This window comes from Daldinia loculata (genome assembly GCF_022478755.1).
Source record: "Daldinia loculata strain CBS 113971 unplaced genomic scaffold F4817scaffold_12, whole genome shotgun sequence".
Classification (NCBI taxonomy): domain Eukaryota; kingdom Fungi; phylum Ascomycota; class Sordariomycetes; order Xylariales; family Hypoxylaceae; genus Daldinia; species Daldinia loculata.
This window is the reverse complement of record NW_026054866.1, coordinates 200857-218565: the sequence shown is the minus strand read 5'-3', so window position 1 is coordinate 218565 and position 17709 is coordinate 200857. Positions and strand designations below refer to the sequence as shown.

At 47.8% G+C, this 17709-nt stretch overlaps 5 protein-coding genes across 5 annotated transcripts; 3 read left to right on the top strand and 2 right to left on the bottom strand.

The window, feature by feature from the left end:
* The first annotated feature begins 121 nt into the window (after positions 1 to 121).
* On the top strand, positions 122 to 2210 carry F4817DRAFT_33716 (MFS general substrate transporter). Its single transcript, XM_049303254.1, has 5 exons — positions 122 to 360; positions 438 to 565; positions 657 to 1038; positions 1155 to 1442; positions 1499 to 2210. The coding sequence occupies exons 1-5, from the start codon at positions 245 to 247 to the stop codon at positions 2118 to 2120; spliced, it is 1536 nt and encodes a 511-aa protein (XP_049161047.1). The 5' UTR covers positions 122 to 244; the 3' UTR covers positions 2121 to 2210.
* A 92-nt stretch (positions 2211 to 2302) lies between these two features.
* F4817DRAFT_33665 (cytochrome P450) lies at positions 2303 to 4471 on the bottom strand. The gene is made up of 6 exons (XM_049303199.1): positions 4088 to 4471; positions 3944 to 4032; positions 3800 to 3890; positions 3242 to 3743; positions 2880 to 3174; positions 2303 to 2802 (listed from the first exon to the last, which is right to left on the bottom strand). The coding sequence occupies exons 1-6, from the start codon at positions 4335 to 4337 to the stop codon at positions 2485 to 2487; spliced, it is 1545 nt and encodes a 514-aa protein (XP_049161046.1). The 5' UTR covers positions 4338 to 4471; the 3' UTR covers positions 2303 to 2484.
* Positions 4472 to 8565: 4094 nt separating this feature from the next.
* On the top strand, positions 8566 to 10010 carry F4817DRAFT_33600 (glycoside hydrolase family 61 protein). Its single transcript, XM_049303075.1, has 4 exons — positions 8566 to 9066; positions 9129 to 9219; positions 9333 to 9460; positions 9542 to 10010. The coding sequence occupies exons 1-4, from the start codon at positions 9001 to 9003 to the stop codon at positions 9998 to 10000; spliced, it is 744 nt and encodes a 247-aa protein (XP_049161045.1). The 5' UTR covers positions 8566 to 9000; the 3' UTR covers positions 10001 to 10010.
* A 596-nt stretch (positions 10011 to 10606) lies between these two features.
* F4817DRAFT_33587 (uncharacterized protein) lies at positions 10607 to 16093 on the top strand. Its single transcript, XM_049303066.1, has 3 exons — positions 10607 to 11353; positions 11438 to 13927; positions 13990 to 16093. Exons 1-3 carry the CDS (start codon positions 11033 to 11035, stop codon positions 15907 to 15909), a joined length of 4731 nt encoding a protein of 1576 aa, XP_049161044.1. The 5' UTR covers positions 10607 to 11032; the 3' UTR covers positions 15910 to 16093.
* A 232-nt stretch (positions 16094 to 16325) lies between these two features.
* Positions 16326 to 17490, bottom strand: F4817DRAFT_357408 (asparaginase-domain-containing protein; the record flags this gene model as incomplete). The annotated part of the gene is made up of 2 exons (XM_049305919.1): positions 16326 to 17138; positions 17209 to 17490. 2 exons carry the CDS (start codon positions 17488 to 17490, stop codon positions 16326 to 16328), a joined length of 1095 nt encoding a protein of 364 aa, XP_049161043.1.
* Between the last annotated feature and the right edge of the window lie 219 nt (positions 17491 to 17709).

Sequence of the window (17709 nt, the reverse complement as noted above, 5' to 3'; positions counted from 1 at the left end):
AACCTACCTACCTACATACATACATACATACATACGAGGTAAACTGCTATCTGCGCAGAGATAAAATAAATTGCTCCGATAAATAATCCTGCAGCTGCCCATAAGCATTAATCTCAACGTCTTTTTTTTCTTATCCCGCCCTTCCCACTAACACATATATCATTTCTCTCTCCTTTTCGTCTTCGACATAGCCGGACTAAAAAAAAAAAAAAAAAAAGAAGGCTGAGAAATCACGACGATAGACATGGCAACGTCCGACGGCAACGTTTCCGGCAAGGAAGAGGGAAACCTCTCCCAGGAAGAGCGTTTCGAGAAGGATATACATGTCGCTGCTGAGGAGGGCGTCGCGGCAACCGACAGGTGAGGTGCTACGAGCATTACTGAAAAAAATAATAATAAAAAGTGACCTTACAAGCTTACCAAATTCTGATTTGTAGTCGCGGTGTGCCTGTCACCAAGTTCGACCGGGAAGCCGAAAGAAGACTCCGTACCAAGATAGATTGGATGATAGTCCCGACGGTGTCTATCCTATATCTCTTTTGCTTCATCGACCGATCAAATATAGGTACGTACGCTTTCACATCGAGTCCTTGCGATATAACTTTTATTTCTTTTTTTATCAGTTAGGTATAGTTAGTTATACTAACAGCTCGCAGGCAACGCAAGACTCGCCGGTCTCGAGGAGGACCTGGGCATGAAGGGCAACGACTACAACATGCTTCTCTCCATCTTCTACGTCAGCTACTGCCTTTTCGAGGTCCCGTCCAACCTGGCGTGCAAGTGGCTTGGTCCCGGCTGGGTTATCCCCATTCTATGTCTCGGCTTCGGCATTTCCTCTCTTGGAATGGCCTTCGTTCGTGATTTGCCGGCGGCTTGTGGCGTCCGCTTCCTTCTTGGCGTCTTTGAGGCCGGCATGATGCCCGGAATGTCGTACTATCTTTCCCGGTGGTACCGCCGCTCCGAACTGGTTTTCCGGATCTCGCTTTTTGTTGTTATGGCGCCACTTGCCGGCGCATTTGGGGGATTGATCGCTTCTGGGTACGTATGCTGATTAATCACTCCCTTTATTGAAGTTTCATGCTGTTAAGATTATTCGGACAGTTAGTTGAGTTGTTTATGGCACTTGATAATCGCAGCTAACTCGGGTATAACAGTCTTCTAAGTCTATCCAACATCGGTAGTGTTACCGCTTGGCGTATGATTTTCTTGGTCGAAGGCATCATCACGATCGGGCTGTCATTGATCTCGTTCGTCACGCTTACCGACCGTCCCGAAACGGCACGTTGGCTCACGGAGGAAGAAAAGACTCTAGCAGTCGCCCGTGTCAAGTCGGAACTTTTGGGCCAGACTGTTGTTCTCGACAAGACCGACCGCAAGAAACTCTGGCTAGGTTTCTGGAACCCTGTTGTCCTATCGACCAGTTTCATCTTCCTACTCAATAAGTATGTATATCCTGTTTCGCTTAATGTTTCCGCGATCACTGACTTGAAAACCACAGCATCACTGTCCAGGGCCTAGCCTTCTTCACGCCTACTATCGTAGCCACCATCTATCCTCATTACACGACGGTCCAGAAGCAGCTATACACGGTTCCACCGTACGTTGTCGGGGCCGCATTCGAAGTTGTTATTCCGCTCCTGAGCTGGCGTATGGACAGACGACAGGTCTTCCTAATCCTCACCGCGCCCTTGACAATGATGGGTTACATCATGTTCCTAGCAAGCAACGATCCCAAGGTGAGATACGCAGCAACCTTCTTCACGGCCATCAGTTGTTTCGCCGTTGGAGCATTGAGTAATGCGCAGGTAGCGGCACAGGTTGTCAGCGACACGGCGCGCAGCGTGAGCCTCGGGACCAACATGACGTTCGGCGCCCTTGGTGGCCTCATTGCTACCTGGTCGTATCTATCCTGGGACGGACCCGATTACCCTATTGGCAACGGATTGAACCTTGCCGCCTCCAGCATATTATTCGTTGTAACTACCGTAACCCTATTCTGGATGAAAGCCGATAACAAAAGACGCGAGAAGGTTGACGTTAGCAAGGAGTTAGAGGGGTTATCACAGGCGCAGATTGAGAGTCTCGAGTGGAAGCATCCCGGCTGGAGATGGAAACCCTAAGCTTTTCATTCAAGGCTCGATATACGTTCTTGGTTGCGGGTTCATTGCGGAGCTTTAATTTGATAGCCAGCCCCAACCTAGTATTTAATGCTGCTTTATGGATGGCCACATCCCCAGTAAATAGACCTCTGGCCTTTGATGTACGTAGGCAGGTAGTTGTCTAATGCACGAGGCTATATAATGTCTCATTTACATAAGACTTGCCATATTCAGCGTGCTGTAGGTTTTCGAACGCACGGTAAGTCGTATATTAGGTACCTGGGACAGCTGAAAGCAACTTCGTTGTCATTTCTTGTATCTATTTCGGGCATAAAAACTAATAAGGCAGCGCAATTAAACATAGCAATGAATTATAGCAATTTCCTTACGCGACTGTCTGAACCCTCTTGAATAGTACCTCCTTCGTCGGGTCGGGAAGAACGTCAGTGCCCATGTTGATGTTGGCATAGCGCTCGGTAAGGCCCTCGGGCATCTTGAGGTCGTACTCGAGAAGGATGCGCGCGAGGATCAGCTTAATCTCGTTGGCAGCAAAGAAACGACCAGGGCATGAATGACGGCCGTATCCGAAATGCATAAAGTCCTTCGTCACCGTCACGAACTGGTATTGCTCCTTGTTCTTGTACCCTAGATTGTCCTCCGTCGTGCCGTTTCGTAGGTTCAAGAATCGGTGAGCGTCGAATTCCTAAGGTGCTATTAGCTTCTTTTGCCTTTTTGATATTTATACGGATGGAAACCGCGATATATCCACGCTAATCTTACCTCCGGATTGCGGTATAACTCGGGATCCATCACAGCTAGCGCGTGCGGCGCCTCGATCAAATAGCCGGCGGGCAGGTGAGTACCATCGCTAAGAGTAACGGGTTTTTGGACATATCGCGTAAATCGGACCAGGTTAGCAGGGTTCATCCGCTGCGACTCCTTCATGACACTGTCAAGTAGCTTCATTTCGAAAAGAGCGTGACTCGTTGTGACACCATCGTGACGAGCAAGGACAGTCTTGATCTCCTTTCGTAGCTCCTCGATTATATCGGGTCTTACTACTAGGTCGTAAAGGCTGCAGTGAAAGGTTAATGCAATGCTCTCTCCGGGAAGATACTAGGGGTTAGGGATATCAATCTTACATCATTGTAACCGTGAGGGACGTGGTGTGAATGGCGGCCATGCTTAGGTTTAGCTGCGCTTCGGCGATCACTTCGTCGGTAAAACCCATCTCATCGGCCTTCTTCATCATCCACTGTAAAGCATCGTCGGAAACCTCCTCACCTGCCTTCATAGCCGCACGGCGCTTTTCGAGAACGGGCTGTAGGAAAGCATGCGCCTTCTTGCGATCCTCAAACAGCTTGGTGACCTCAGGCGTGAAGTATCGGCCAACCCATCGCAACCATCGGTTCCACTTCTTGAGCCCCTGGATGCTGTTGACGTAGTCCAGCGTGTATCCGATACTGGCCTGCAAATACTCATCCGAGCGGCACAGCTCAGGTCCAATGAATAGAGCACCAGAGATGGTAGCAACCATGCGTAGAACCGTCTGGTAAACTACCACGGATGTCCAATCATCGCATGGCGGCAGCTCCTCGCGAATAGTACGTTCCGTCTCCGCCGAAAGCCGGGGGTTGATACGCACTTCAATATTCGGTTAAATTGGTCCATCCCAAAACAGTTCCAATGTATAAACTTACCTAGGCTACGGGTAAGGTCACCTCGAACGACGTTCATGACAAGAGTTGATACTTGTGGTCTACCGATACCGAGGCGATGGTGCTCGTTCGTCTACAATAAGTTAGTACCCAGAATTGTATCTCAAGATGGCTGGTATATCGTACAACATCGAAAGCTTTGTCGAGGCTTATAACATCATCCGGCAGATGCCTCACTTCCTCCATAAGTCTTCGAGGTAGGACAATACGGTCGCCTATCCAGCAAGATCAGCATTTTCCGATCGGTTAAGAAATGAGTCCTCTTCGTACCATCGAGAGTGGTCACCCTGAATGCCGTAGTAGATTTGAATAAGTCGTATCCCTTTTTGTAGAATTCCAAGCCCCGCGTCATGAACGCCTGTCGTCGCTTTGATGCACTTCCATACTCCAGTCCCACCAGCGGTAATGTACTGCTACCACCTCCAAGAAGCACGGTAGCGATGAATACTGAGGTAACGATAACAGCGACGGACGCAAGGACAGGTCCCCGCTCCTCGAGGAAACCTGCAGCCACATCCATCGGTTTTTTTTTTTTGGTGAACTCTGTCCGTGTAGATTGTGCTTAAAGAGGTCGACTACCAAAGCCGCCAACTTTGATGGGAGGACACTTAAGTAGCAGATGGGTCCTTTTTATTCTGAATCTGCAGCCCTTCGTTGATCTGCGCAGGGCAAGGGAAATAAATATAATTGGATGATGGAACCATGCATCTGTTTACCTAGCAGTACCTACATACACTAGATACGCGGAAAGGGTTTCATTACAATCCGGGACTGAGCTTGCCCGTTCCACTAAATTGCAAGGGAGACAGGGAGACAGGGAGACAGGGAGAGGATGTATAAGTGGTACCGATGATAGGGTACGAACCAATTATCTCCATCGCATTTAAACTCTTCGCATAGGAACGAATACGACTTCAAAACTGCCGTCTAATAGCTGCAGGGTATATTACCATGTCACCGTTTGCTATTGGCTCTCATTAAATGTACGGAATACATAGCCCTAAAGCCAATAAAGAAGAGAGAGATAGAGAGATAAATCCCTTGCATATTCCGTGCTACGTATACACAGCAGAATGCCAAACAACAAGATTAACCTAGTGCTTATTGAATACCGAAGTAGGCATTGCTTACCAGATGCCAACGCTCCATTGAATCGGCTAAGCAGACTAGGATGGTGGACATCTAGAATCATGATTATGGAAGCGAGGTAGTATCGTACAGGTCAGCGTCACTGATCGTCGCCGCAGGATCTACTATAGGTATACGGCAAGTGCAGAAGACAGTTGTTAGTGTTCTTGGATTATGATCCTATTCCATTAACAGGTAGGTAGCAATTCAGCTGAAGAATACGCCTATGAATGTCTTGATTTTAGGTCATAATTAAAGGCCCATAATTGTCAAGTCTACCATTGCACGAGCCACCGGATCAGCGGAGTAGGCCGGGTTAGCCTTGATTCAAGGTGCCCTAAAAATATCGTACCAAGCCAACGGTAGCCAAATCAGAGCGGGGACGGTGAAGGGAGTTCGCGAGCAATTTCAAATATTTGAATATTTGAATACTTAAAAACAAAATCGGAAGGGAGCAGGATTTGCCGACTCGAATTCATGTTGGAAGCTATGATTCGGGATTTTCCAAATTTGTACATTATAATGCCGCGTAGAGTTACCCTAATTTGGTCATTTTTCGCCTTATACGTCCCCATTCAGGCACATCCGAACATGTCTCGGCCCAGCCACCTTTAAGCTTATTTCTACATAGTACATCCGTAGGGCTTAGATGACGCGTAATGTAACCTCCAAGGGTTTTCCTTCTAGAAGCATTTCTAACCGAGGACTTCCTCCCTCCCTAGACTGCATGTTGACACGGAGATCACAATTATGAAAGACCTCTGGAAATAAACGTCTAATAGAACGGGATGTCTTAAGAGAGGTAACAACGATTCTTGAAAATTTAAGGCAAGAAATGAGATTTCGAAGTGGCAAACGTCTTATTAGATCGGCTGTCTTGTACTTAGGCGAGGAATCCGAATACGAGCGTTTCGAACTCCAATGCGCAACTGAGGATGGTCCAGTATAATTATGTAACCAATCCACAACTATACAGACCGACATCTACAAGATCACCTTTGAGAGATGCATAGAATTTCTATCACAAGCAACAACGAGCGATGAGTTGTTAGTTGAGAAGTTAGCCTCTGAGTTATTTAAGCAACGCCAAACTTCTAAAAGAACAGCTCCCTCTACTTTCTGCAGGGACTCCTTTCTTTACGCGTAGATCCCCCATTACGGACCTTCCTCGTTCAGCGTACATTCTCAGGACGCGAAGGAGATCATTGTAACCTCTGTATACTAGTCTATCAATCCGTATTCGTTATCGCGAGGTGGAAACCAAAGACGTTTAAGCCAAGCGGTGGCTTGCCTATGGGGCTGCAGCTATATATTAGGGGTCGACATTCTAGGGATATGATACGAATAGGCGTTGGTAGAGGTGTTATTATTTACTATTGATGAGCCCTAGGTTACTGCCCTTCATGTTGCACATTAAAATAAGACTAAGAGTTATTTGATTTAATATACCTACCTCCCAGGTGACCACAACATAGGTACCTTGTTAAATGTAATTGTTGATACACAATCCCCAATCCCTCTATTTTAAATTTCATCTACGGACAACTAAAGTGCTTACCGCGAAGAGTTTGTGGTGTATTGAATGTTTTAATATGATACTTCTTACTTCAAACAGCCAATGGTTTGACGCGAGAAAGTGCGATTAGGACTTGAGCTGTCATGACGGGTGGTATGCGCTTTAGCATGTGTAGTCCCCGTACATCATCAGATTCCGAAATGGAGATTATCTGTGCGATGAACAGCTGTTCCAACTGCTTTGGAATGGAGAGATAAGCAACAGAGAACGCTTTGAACGGTATGCTCTCCCAATTTAATCATGAGATTCGAGGTTGCCCTTGGTGTGATATCAGATCCACCTCCGTCGCATCTAACTAATTTCAAGCATTCAATAAGATAGTTGAGCGATTTGTGTTCCAGTATTAGAAAATTCACCGTTGTGGAATGTATTTAGTTAGATATTATCACAATCTTTAGCCGGCCAAGTCAACATATTCTCATCCGTCACGACTACAGCACGCTAAATTCACAGTGGTTCCAAGTTTACAGTATGGTATATTGGGTGTTCTCTCCAAGTCGTCTCTGTGCGGTGAATTTAAGCTAAACTACCTAACCCTTGGTGGTAATATACTATGAGTCCAATGCTACCACTATTCGGTAAATGGTCAACGTCACCGGGGACATCACTCAGAACGAAGTCTCTTTCTACATGTTTGGCGATAGAGTTGCTTCCCCACCCCCTGCTCGCGTCATCATAGGCTCTGGGTAATCAATACTTACCTGCGGCAGGCCGGAGTCATATCTCTGCCTTTAAGTGATATGAGTGGTTGCTGAATCAGCAAGCCCAATAATAGCACTGTCATCTAGTATTCGAGTATAGGTACCTACCTAGCAGCGTGCTCCCCTAGTTTTACTCCATAGCCTACCTCACACGTATGTTGCTAGATAATAAGAATCGATAATGTGTCTGGTAAGAGTACTATATAAAGAGTATTATATGATTTCAGCAGGAGCGAGTTATCCCTTAAATCATCAAATGACGGCATCTTATATTATACGAATAACGTACAGCCAAATATTTCCATCTCTATTTTGATTTTTTATAGACGTTAATATGGTTAACGGCCGTAACTAATATCCGTAAGCAGCCGGTTCCTATACGGTCACTAGCCCAATACAGATGCCGACTCCTTTTTCGGATATCGGCAACGTCAGGTCGAAAACGGGGTTATTAGGACAATACCCAATGTCGAAGGTTCCGGCAACATTTTGCCGAATATAACAATTAAGAAACACCTAGCATCTATATCTTCTCTCCTTCCTGACTTCCTTCCATAGTGACTGTGTATTTTATATCTGTTCATAGCACAAGTAGACAAGAAACGGCTTCGGGGTCCATCGAATCTATCATCCTAGGCCATCTGCACCCCAGATATGATGTAGAGTTTAAGCGCATACCACGGATTACATTGATGGGTGTTCCAAAACTTAAAGCATTGCCCGGTATGAGTGTGAAAGCCGGGGAACATCTTAGAAGCTAAGAGTCTCGACTATACTAGGAGATGAGATGCCGAACAACGTCCTTTCTTGTAAACGTGATCTAGACGAAATAATGCACGTATCTACCACAGTTGTCACACAGCCCGCCTGTGCCTCTTCACACCTAACGGTTGATCCCCATCCCTAAGTGGATTGTCCGTTCGTTATCTAAGGTTGTCTTTGGATTTACTACTATCTCTACGGATATAACAAAGCGACAAATACCAACACAGAAAAAGAATAGAGGAGTAATTGTTTAGTTGCGCCCATGAAGATACGTCTCGTAAGACAACATGGTCGTAGCGTCAACACGAAGAATATACGTACCTAGCTAAGGCATAACAACCCAGCCTACCTAGCACCCCTAACCCCTATTACCGCGCCAATATCGTTTTCCTAGGACGCAAGACGTCGTCATATCTCATCTTCGTCCCAGTCATACGCGCTTGACGGACTCGCTTGGCGTCCGGAACGTAGGGCTGTCGTCCCGTCCGCTCTCCATGCGCCCCAGATTCCCCATGCAGATGCAATAGCATTTCCCCGTACCCATTTCCCAACCCGTTCCTGTTTTTTACCAGGATTCGTCGTACGGAACTTTCCTAATTCGACATTGATCGACTCGCAGCCAATCAGTCGGGGCCTAGATATGAACTCTGGCTCTACCGGCTATATTACCCCAGACCCACCGGGAGTACCACAATCTCGTCCAATATCTGGACGGAGTCAGGCCTTGATCTAACCTGCGCCGGAGAATTTCTGGATGGCAGCTTGTTGGCCTTGATTGAAGGCTTAGGCGACCCGCTGCGTTACGGAGATAGAGTTGAGGGGGGTTCGCTAGTATCGGCATCGCTTGCCCCTACTTTATTCTGTTCGGCATATAGTCGCATCAACCTTGCATGGGTTATATACTCATCTATATATATACTCGATGAAACTCTGGGGTAAAAGAAGTCGAACTCGCTACCTCAAGCCTGGTCGCTCTAACGTATCCTGTCCCATAACTACCTGTCAACGACAAGATGAAGTTCTCGTTGTTCACGGCTGCGGCATTTGCCTTGTCGGCTGAGGCTCACTGCATCTTCCAGGTAAGTCTAGCTTGAAATGCAACCTGCAAAGGTCAATGACTTACGAATCATGGTGTACTTAGGAAGTCTCAGTCAACGGGCAGAAGCAGGGCTCTCTGGTTGGTCTTCGAGCCCCGAACGACAACAACCCCGTCTACGATGTGACTTCACAAGGTAAGGCTGCCTGAGAGCTGCAACAAAGAGCCAAGAACTTTGCAGAACAGCTGAGGAGTTCCTATCAAAAATAGGAATAATAATCATTTCAGATTACTAACCCTTCACTCCAGACATCATCTGCCAGAAGCAAGGCCACACCTCCGACAAGGTCATCAGCGTCGCTCCGGGGGATAAGCTAGGAGCCTACTTCGGCCACGTCATCGGCGGTGCACAATTCGCCAACGACCCCGATAACCCAGTAAGAACAACCTACCTACCTTACCTTACCTATCCCAGAAGCCAAAGAGAAATGATGATAGTTCTAACATCTACGTAATAGATTGCCAAGTCCCACAAGGGACCTATCACAGCATGGCTTGCTAAGGTAGACAACGCGGCTACCGCGAGTAAGACCGGACTCAAGTGGTTCAAGATCTGGGAGGACACTTTTGACACCTCGAGCAAGCAGTGGGGTGTCGACCACATGATTTCCAACCAGGGCTGGGTCAACTTCCAGCTGCCGCAGTGCATTGCCCCCGGAGACTACCTCATGCGTGTCGAGACCCTAGCCCTGCACTCTGCGAAGTCGCCGAACGGCGCCCAGTTCTACATATCATGCGCCCAGATCAAGGTCAGCGGTAGCGGCAGCTTCTCGCCTAGCCAGACCGTCAGCTTCCCCGGTGCCTACCAGAAGAACGACCCGAGCATCGTTGCTAACATCTACGGTGCCCTTGGTCAGCCTGACAACGGTGGCAAGCCGTATAGCGCGCCCGGCAACGTCCCCGTCATCCAATGTTAATTGAGCGACTCGAAGTAGCGTCATAACCGCTTGTGAGGGGATGGTGTTGATTGGCCGCCTGGTCTATAGGGAGCATATAGTCCTGCAAATCTATATTTATATATATGACAGCCAAGAAACACATTTCGACCGTCGATAAGCGGGTTAATGTGTATAAGTCCAGTAGGAAATCCTAAACGAAGTTGAATGCAACCGAGTCCTATCTGTGTGACCACTAAGGGGTGTTTGTTGGAAAATGTGGTTGAATTGACATTTTGAATCACGTTATCGAAATAAGAACTTATTGGTACTAGGAATACCGCCATTCTGAGTCTCACGTAAGCTACCTAGGTAGTTTGATTTAGTGCTCACCGAAGAAACTGGTGATACCAATGTCGTCTGCCGTCTTCCGACTTGAGGGATGGGAATCGTTTCATCAGCCGCTCTCTGACCCTAGGTGTTTCTATATTTGAAGGATTTATCTGAGACGAACAAATCCTTCCGTGCGGGGAGGCAAGGGGAAATTTAAGCAAAGTGATGAGACGATCCATCCTGTCCTCTCAGCCTTCTTCACCAACCGCGTTGAATCTTATGCAGTTATTATGGTCTTTTACCTCAGGCTGCTCAGGCTGGCTGGGCAGTTAGGCACCTCGATCGACCCATAGAAGTGGCGCCGCGGGGGCGAAATACCCCGTTGGGACAAGGGGGTTGTGCATAAGCGACGTTGCCCTACCAATCACTATCCTTCCCTTCCTTGCTCTATCCAACTAGGATTTCCCGGCGAATGAACTGATTTGAAAGTAAGCTAGTTCAGCTGAACTGACTGTGCATATCGCGGCAGCTAGGGCTATGTGAACCCCTGTGAAGAGCCGCTTGGGGTCCAAATATTTTAGGGTATCGAGTGTCCCGCTGCTGCTCGAGTTAAAGTTGGTTAAGAACAATGGAGTAGGTAGAATAATATATGATGACATGAAATCTATTTTTTTTTCCGAGAGAGATATTAGTTCTTAAAAGAAGTGTATATCGTCAATAAACGACATAGCACGTGCCAAGATGGCACCGCCGACATTACAAACCTCAGTTAGTGCGTTGAGCATAAGCTCCCCTATTGAGAAAGCGGCAGATATATCCGAACAAAAAGAAATCGACACAATCTGGAAAGAAGTCTACAACAAGGTCGTCGAGCTCGCCGGTGGGGATCCGAGACGGGTTCAAGGAACCCTCGACATCAACGCGGTTCTCAAGTACGTTGACGACGTGCAAGCCTCGAGCAAGAAGAAGTCCGAGAAATTCGGCACGTTCAGAAATATAGTCAATAGAACGTTACAATGTATAAATACTGTTGGCGGAATAGTTGCGGACGGTGCCTCAACCGTGAGTATGCTCGTATTAGCAAGCCTATGATCTTGCCCATCGACTTTGATGCCGATAACAAGACTCGCTAACACAGGTTCATAGGTCTTTGCCCCAGCGGGGATGTGCTACAACGCACTCACCTTCGTCATACAAGCTTGGCAGGGCTATGAAGGTATCTTTGATAACCTCGCCGAGTTGCTTGAGAAATGCACAGAATTCCTCGAGCGCCTCGAGTCCTACCAGGGAAAGATGGATAAGAGGCTTGCACGTGTTGCGGTTCAAAACCTTCGACTATTCGTTGAAATATGTGATCGCACAATCAAGCTGCGCAAAAAGCACAACAAGCTATTTGCCTTCACGAAGCAGCTATTCTTGAACGACAATGGCATTCAGGATTTGCTTAGCTACATGGATCGGCTCAATTCTAAAGAAGCCCTTCTGGTTAACGCGCAGACTTACAAGATCGTGAGTGATAGCGCCGGAGACATCAAGTTAATACTTGATGGCCAGAAGGAGCAGAAGAAGGAACAGGAATTAAAGAAGTGGAGGGCGGCCATTGCAAAAGCACTAGGCTTCCCTTCTACGTCGTTAGACAAGGACGAGGAGCCGATTCCATCTTGGCAAAAGACTTTTGATGCTCGCAAGAACATGTTGGTCGATGACACTGGCAAGTGGATCTTAGAAGATCAGGCATTCCTGGAATGGACGGACTCGAAATCTTTTAAGAAGCCTGTGATGGTTTTGGGAGGTAGGAATGGCTCTGGAAAAACGTCGGCGATGGCCAACACTATGAAATATCTGAGGAAGATAAGTCAAGTTGGACCAGCCTCTCGAATTGTCACGCCTTACTTCTTTGTAGATGTCGACAAAAAGAAATCTGACGATGAAGATACCAGCACTGTTCTAGAGCTAGTCTCGCGGGCGCTACTCTGGCAGATTTCGATCGCCTACGAAGCGATGACTAAATCCGTATACCAAATCCTCGAGCGAACTCCTGAATTTGATGGCTCGCTCGACCTCTGGCAACAGCTATTCATTAACAACAAAGAGCGCATGAACCCAGATACGGCATTCGTTTTATTCATTGACAACTTTGATGAGACGCTCATCCCACTACTCGAGAAACTAACCTCCGGTGTTATAGGTAGGAAGACTCGGGTCTTCTTGACCGCCCGGCCGCAGATGTTTTCGGAATGGCTCGAGAAGGAAAAGGGGATCGGCTTCAACATGATCCCAATTTCTGAGCATAATAGTGATGATATCGACAAGTATATTGCTTCTAGAATGGATAGTATGCCTATCCTCAAAGATCCTGGTCGCCCAGGTATTCCCGAGTGGCGAGAAAAGATCTTAAGGACATTACGATTCAAGTGTGCCGGCGATTACTTCAAGCTAAACTCTAGTCTTGATGCCCTTGCAAAGGTCGACTTGATTGATGATATCAACGAGGTGCTTGCGAAAGCCGATAGGACTCGCGTCGATCAGATAGATGCTGAACTTCAGCGGCTCAACAACTCTCGAACCATCAAGGAAATTCAAGAAATAAACGAGATTATCCTATGGATCGAGACTGGCCGACGTTGGTTGACAATCAACATGATGGAAGACCTTTTGTCTGTGAAATACCGGAATAGCTCGGTCGCGCAACTCCCCAACCCCATTATCCCGCTTACGCGACGAAAGACAGACTCGCCAAATATTGAGAGCATCGCCCAGGAGGCTACCCCAAAAACTCTGACCATATCACTACTTCCTTTCGCCCAGAAGCTAGCGGAGAAGTACCCAATATTCGCCGTAAAGGATTCAGGATACATCGATTGGCGCTCTCCAGAAATAAAAGATAGAATCAAATCAAAAGGTTCCGACCCAGATGCCGTGATGGATGTTGCCGCATCGGGTCCGCAAATCATTCAAGAGTCCGAAATTGCTATCGTCAAACATTTTCTTAACAACGTATGTCCTCCCGAGCTCTACGAGAGGTTAGAATTCGAGCATTTTTTCCGTAAGAAGCTCGGTGCGAAACATAGGGAGTACATCTGCCTCGATCCTGATAACGCTGATATTAAGGCCGCCATAGCCTGCTTGACCATACTTACGGAGGAAGAACTGAGGAACAACCGAAGTCTCCGTCAATATGGACGTAATTGGCTGCTAGACCATTTAAAAGAGGTTGATCTCTCAGCAGCCGATCGAGATTTGAAGGCGCAAGTTGGCCCGCTCCTCGTGAAGCTATTTACAGAGGAATGTGGAATTGACTCCTTGTTCTGGCCTTTTGAGTTGGGCGTGAGCAAACAAACTTGGGAAGACGGCGAGAACATGGATATTCGCTACACTCGAATTGAATGGGTCTATTCTACGGCTGGCGTCCAGGAGGTCTCCCGCTGGCTGCATGACTCTTCGGTGACGAAGCGCATCACTAGTGACCACCCAGGCGCCTCATTTGTTGCAGAAGTAAAGAGCTCCGCCAATCTACACAAGACAGTGCTCTCATATGCTGCTAAACACTTGGCAGATCATCTATTCCTCCGTGTGGAGTTCCTTAACCGTCATTTCCGTTGTGCGTCTTGCTTTATTCGCGGGTATTTATCACGAGTGAGTCCTCGAGCCTCGTATCAGTAGCACGCGAAAAGTTTTAGCTGATAACCTCTATTTAGCTTGACCGAGAAAGGGCATCCCAGATGCCAAATGATCCATCCGTATATACTGAGGAGAGCGACGCGCACATCCTCGACGAGTTTGAAAGCGCACAATTCACTATTGAGGAAGTGAATGAGATTGAGGCATTTGCAACGGAAGTGCTTCAAAAGTCGAATGATACGCCGGAAAAAGAGTCGAGTTGGGAGACTCATGGTGCATTAATTGTATTTCAATTATGTGCTTCCGAAGCCAGCGCCATCGAAATTTATCAATCCAGAGCACGGAAGGCGGTCGATCTCAACCCTCGGAATTGGCATGCGGTTCATTTCATCGCAAAGCAGCCGAACACTGGCGACGAAGAAGCAGTGCAGCTACTATCGCAGGCTAAACAAGAAATTGACAATATCCGTGCTCGGGATCCAGAATGGATTATGGACCATTCTAACTCAGCATTGCTAGCACGTATTACGTTGGATTTAGGAGACCGCCTGTGGGACTTGTCTCGGGACTATCAACTTGCTGCACGCACCCATAGGGAGAGTCTTGAGTACGGCTACGTCCGTTTCATGGACTATACCGAGGTCCTTACTCGATACCAGAAACACGGGGCATTTTCCGAGTTTATTGCTTTTATCGAGACGTTGAATAAGACCAGCGAAACTTGGGCCGAGTATTTCGACGAGTTGGTTTACGCATTCGTCTATGAGCTGACAACCTATTCGGACCCTAACAAGCTATCCCAAGCTGCAGATGAAACCAACCGCTGGGATGTCATTGAGGCTTTCTTCACTCTGGCGTTGGATATGGGTGTGAAACGAGAAAACCACGATCTCCTCTTTCTTCTCCGGCACGGCTTTGCAAAGACGCTTGCAAACGCCGCCGACGGATTGCAGGAAGACAAAGTTGTCGCCATCCAGGAGAAGGCCCTTGAAGATGTTAAGCTTCACTCCAGTGATGCTTTATCTCGGTATGATATAGACGATATGGCTAACTCTCTCGCCGAGAGCTACTTGCGTAAAGCGTTCCAGCCTGGTTTAGTCGTCGACAAAGTTGACTTTTACGGGTCTCGTATTGCCGACTTGCTACCAGATGTCACGAACGAGACGCTAAACATTTGGGGGAGTAACGTTAATATATGCTGTCTGATACGATACCACCATAAGCGTAAGAGCGGCTCGAAGCTTGCCAAGGAGTGGACGCAAAGGATAGTACGAACAAGTATTGAACTTCTTTCGGATGAAGACGAGGAGAACGATGAAATGGCACACTGGCTGCTAGATCGCCTATTAACTACTATCGAGGATACGAGGCGTGTTCGAATTTTGTGGCATCTGCGTAATTTGGCGCAGCATGAGGCTCTAGTCAAATGGCAGGATTGGACGGCCAATCCTGCTAATACACCAAAGGCCACAGTTACAAACGGTAACTCTACCTCTGCGGCCATTGACGGTGTGATTAAAGGAAGCGAGAACGGAAGCAAGTCCCAACCAGGCGAGGGTCCTAGTAACGTAGTACTCGAGCCACCTACGCCATCAAAAGCTACTAACGACAACGCCGCCGCTCCTGAGAAGCCGTCTTGGTTCGTGAGCTGTGACGGCTGCGACAAGCAGTGGACAGTGGTTAATGAGCCTCTATACACCTGTGCAGACTGCTTAGGCCAGATTCAACTTGACAGCGAATGTTACGAGCTGCATAAGAAGGGCGAGTTAAAGAAGAAAGGATTGAAGTGTACGAAGGAGCATGCCTTCGTTGAAGTATCCGCTTTCGACGCAAGCTTATATAAAGACATCCCAAAGGCTTCGGTACCTCTGCCCGACGCTAAGCCTGGGGAGAAGAGGTGGATGTCTCTTGATGAGTGGAAAGATGAGTTGAGGAAGGTGTATTTGAATGGCGATACCGTGGAAGTTAGCGTGCAAACGCCGGAAGTTGTAGCGTAAATAAGGGTGTTTTCGGACTATTCTAGTGAAAGAGATCTTAGTAGAAAGGTCTAGTATGAGAGAACCGTGTCGCAGTATTGGATCAATTACATGACGATGTCGATGACGATGACGATGATGAGTTATGAGAGGAGAAGGGCCAATTTAGATTGTGTAAAGAATAGGAGAACTTCAATAAAGTGTTGTAGGTTCGAAGACAGCGGGGTCCCAGTACCTAGAACTTAAGTGCTTTAGGTAATGCGGTGGGTGTCCATCGCACTTACTCCAGTTAGCTTCAGCTGTACCCTATAAACTCCCGTGTAACCACGAAGACAGACAACTTATCAAAATCTTATAATCCAGTATCCTCATTCATCATATAATAAGCTAATCCATAACAATCGTAATTTACTAAATATCCTAGACCCATAGACTCATCACCGTCTCAAATCACCCACCTCAGCAGTAATAGGCAACACACTCACCACAACCGTCTCATTCATCTTGCCCCCGCGATACGCATACGTGAAAGTCCAGCCGGACCCAGCACCGCCATGATCGCCTTTATTATTCACAACCACAATACCGCTCTGCACATCCGGATACTTCCGCAGCATCCGCCGAACAGCATCCTCGGCCGCTTGCTGCGGACTCATACCCTGCCGCAGATTCTCGACGGCCTGGTAGCAGGGCAGAAAGCGCATCATGATGTCCCCGTCACCCGTTGCGCCGCACCCGCCAACATCCCCGTCGACGTAGGACCCGCTGCCCGTGATGGGGCCGTCGCCGACGCGGCCGGGTACTTTGCGGCCGGCGCCGTTGGTTGAGGTTCCTGCTGCCATGGTGCCCGAGGAGTGCAGCGCGATCATAGAGATCGTGTCGTGTCCCTCGGGCTTGTTTCGCGGCTCTAATAGCGATGTATATGCGGCTGAGTTTGAGTCGAGAGCAAGTGGCGTGTAAGGGCCACAAGAACTAGATGGGTCGGGAGATACATTGATGCGGTAGTTTGGTTGGCAGTTCTCGGCCTTCCATTGCTCGCACGATGCGGCAGAGTTTTCCGTCGTCAGGTTTTGCACAGTAAACCCATTTGAGACAGCAAAGTCAGTCGCGAAGTCACCAGCAAGAAGCGTATGGGTTGTATGTTCCAACACCGCCCGCGCGACTGAGACTGCTTCCTTGACGCGCCGAAGAGCCGCGACAGCTCCTGACTTCATGCTCGTGCCATCCATTATCATTGCGTCGAGAGTTGTCTGTTCATATTAGTTTAGCTAGCACAGCAAGCATGACGAACGAAGGGTAAGTAGCTGTTCCCTATCTTACCTCGCAATTCTCATCAGGAGAGCCGCCATAGCCCACACTCCCATCACACTGGTTGGCCTCGCAGGTAGAACACCCAAGTTCAACAGCATCGAGAGCCGATGTCTCCGGCTTCAAGAGAGACAAGTATGCCGCATCTGTAGCTGCAGTAAAAGGGCCGCCCCAAGTATTAATGACCATCGGCAGGCCAGGTGAATTGTCAGTATCCTGCCCACATGTGGTAACAATTGACGTTGACAACCAAGCGATTAGAGACGTTAGCCCAACTCCACGGAGGTAGGCCATCATGGCCATTGAGCATAGGGCCAGCGGGATGAGGTACCAAAATTTAATGTGCGACACTGCCCCGTTGGACAAAGAAACAATCAACATCAATACATATTCAACCAACGTTGGTAGTACGGTGCACCATTAGTGCGCAACCGACAAAACAAAAAAACGGATGAAAATTCGTCCGATTGGCTGGCGTAAGCGCTATAATTATAGCGCACTTACCCATTAAGC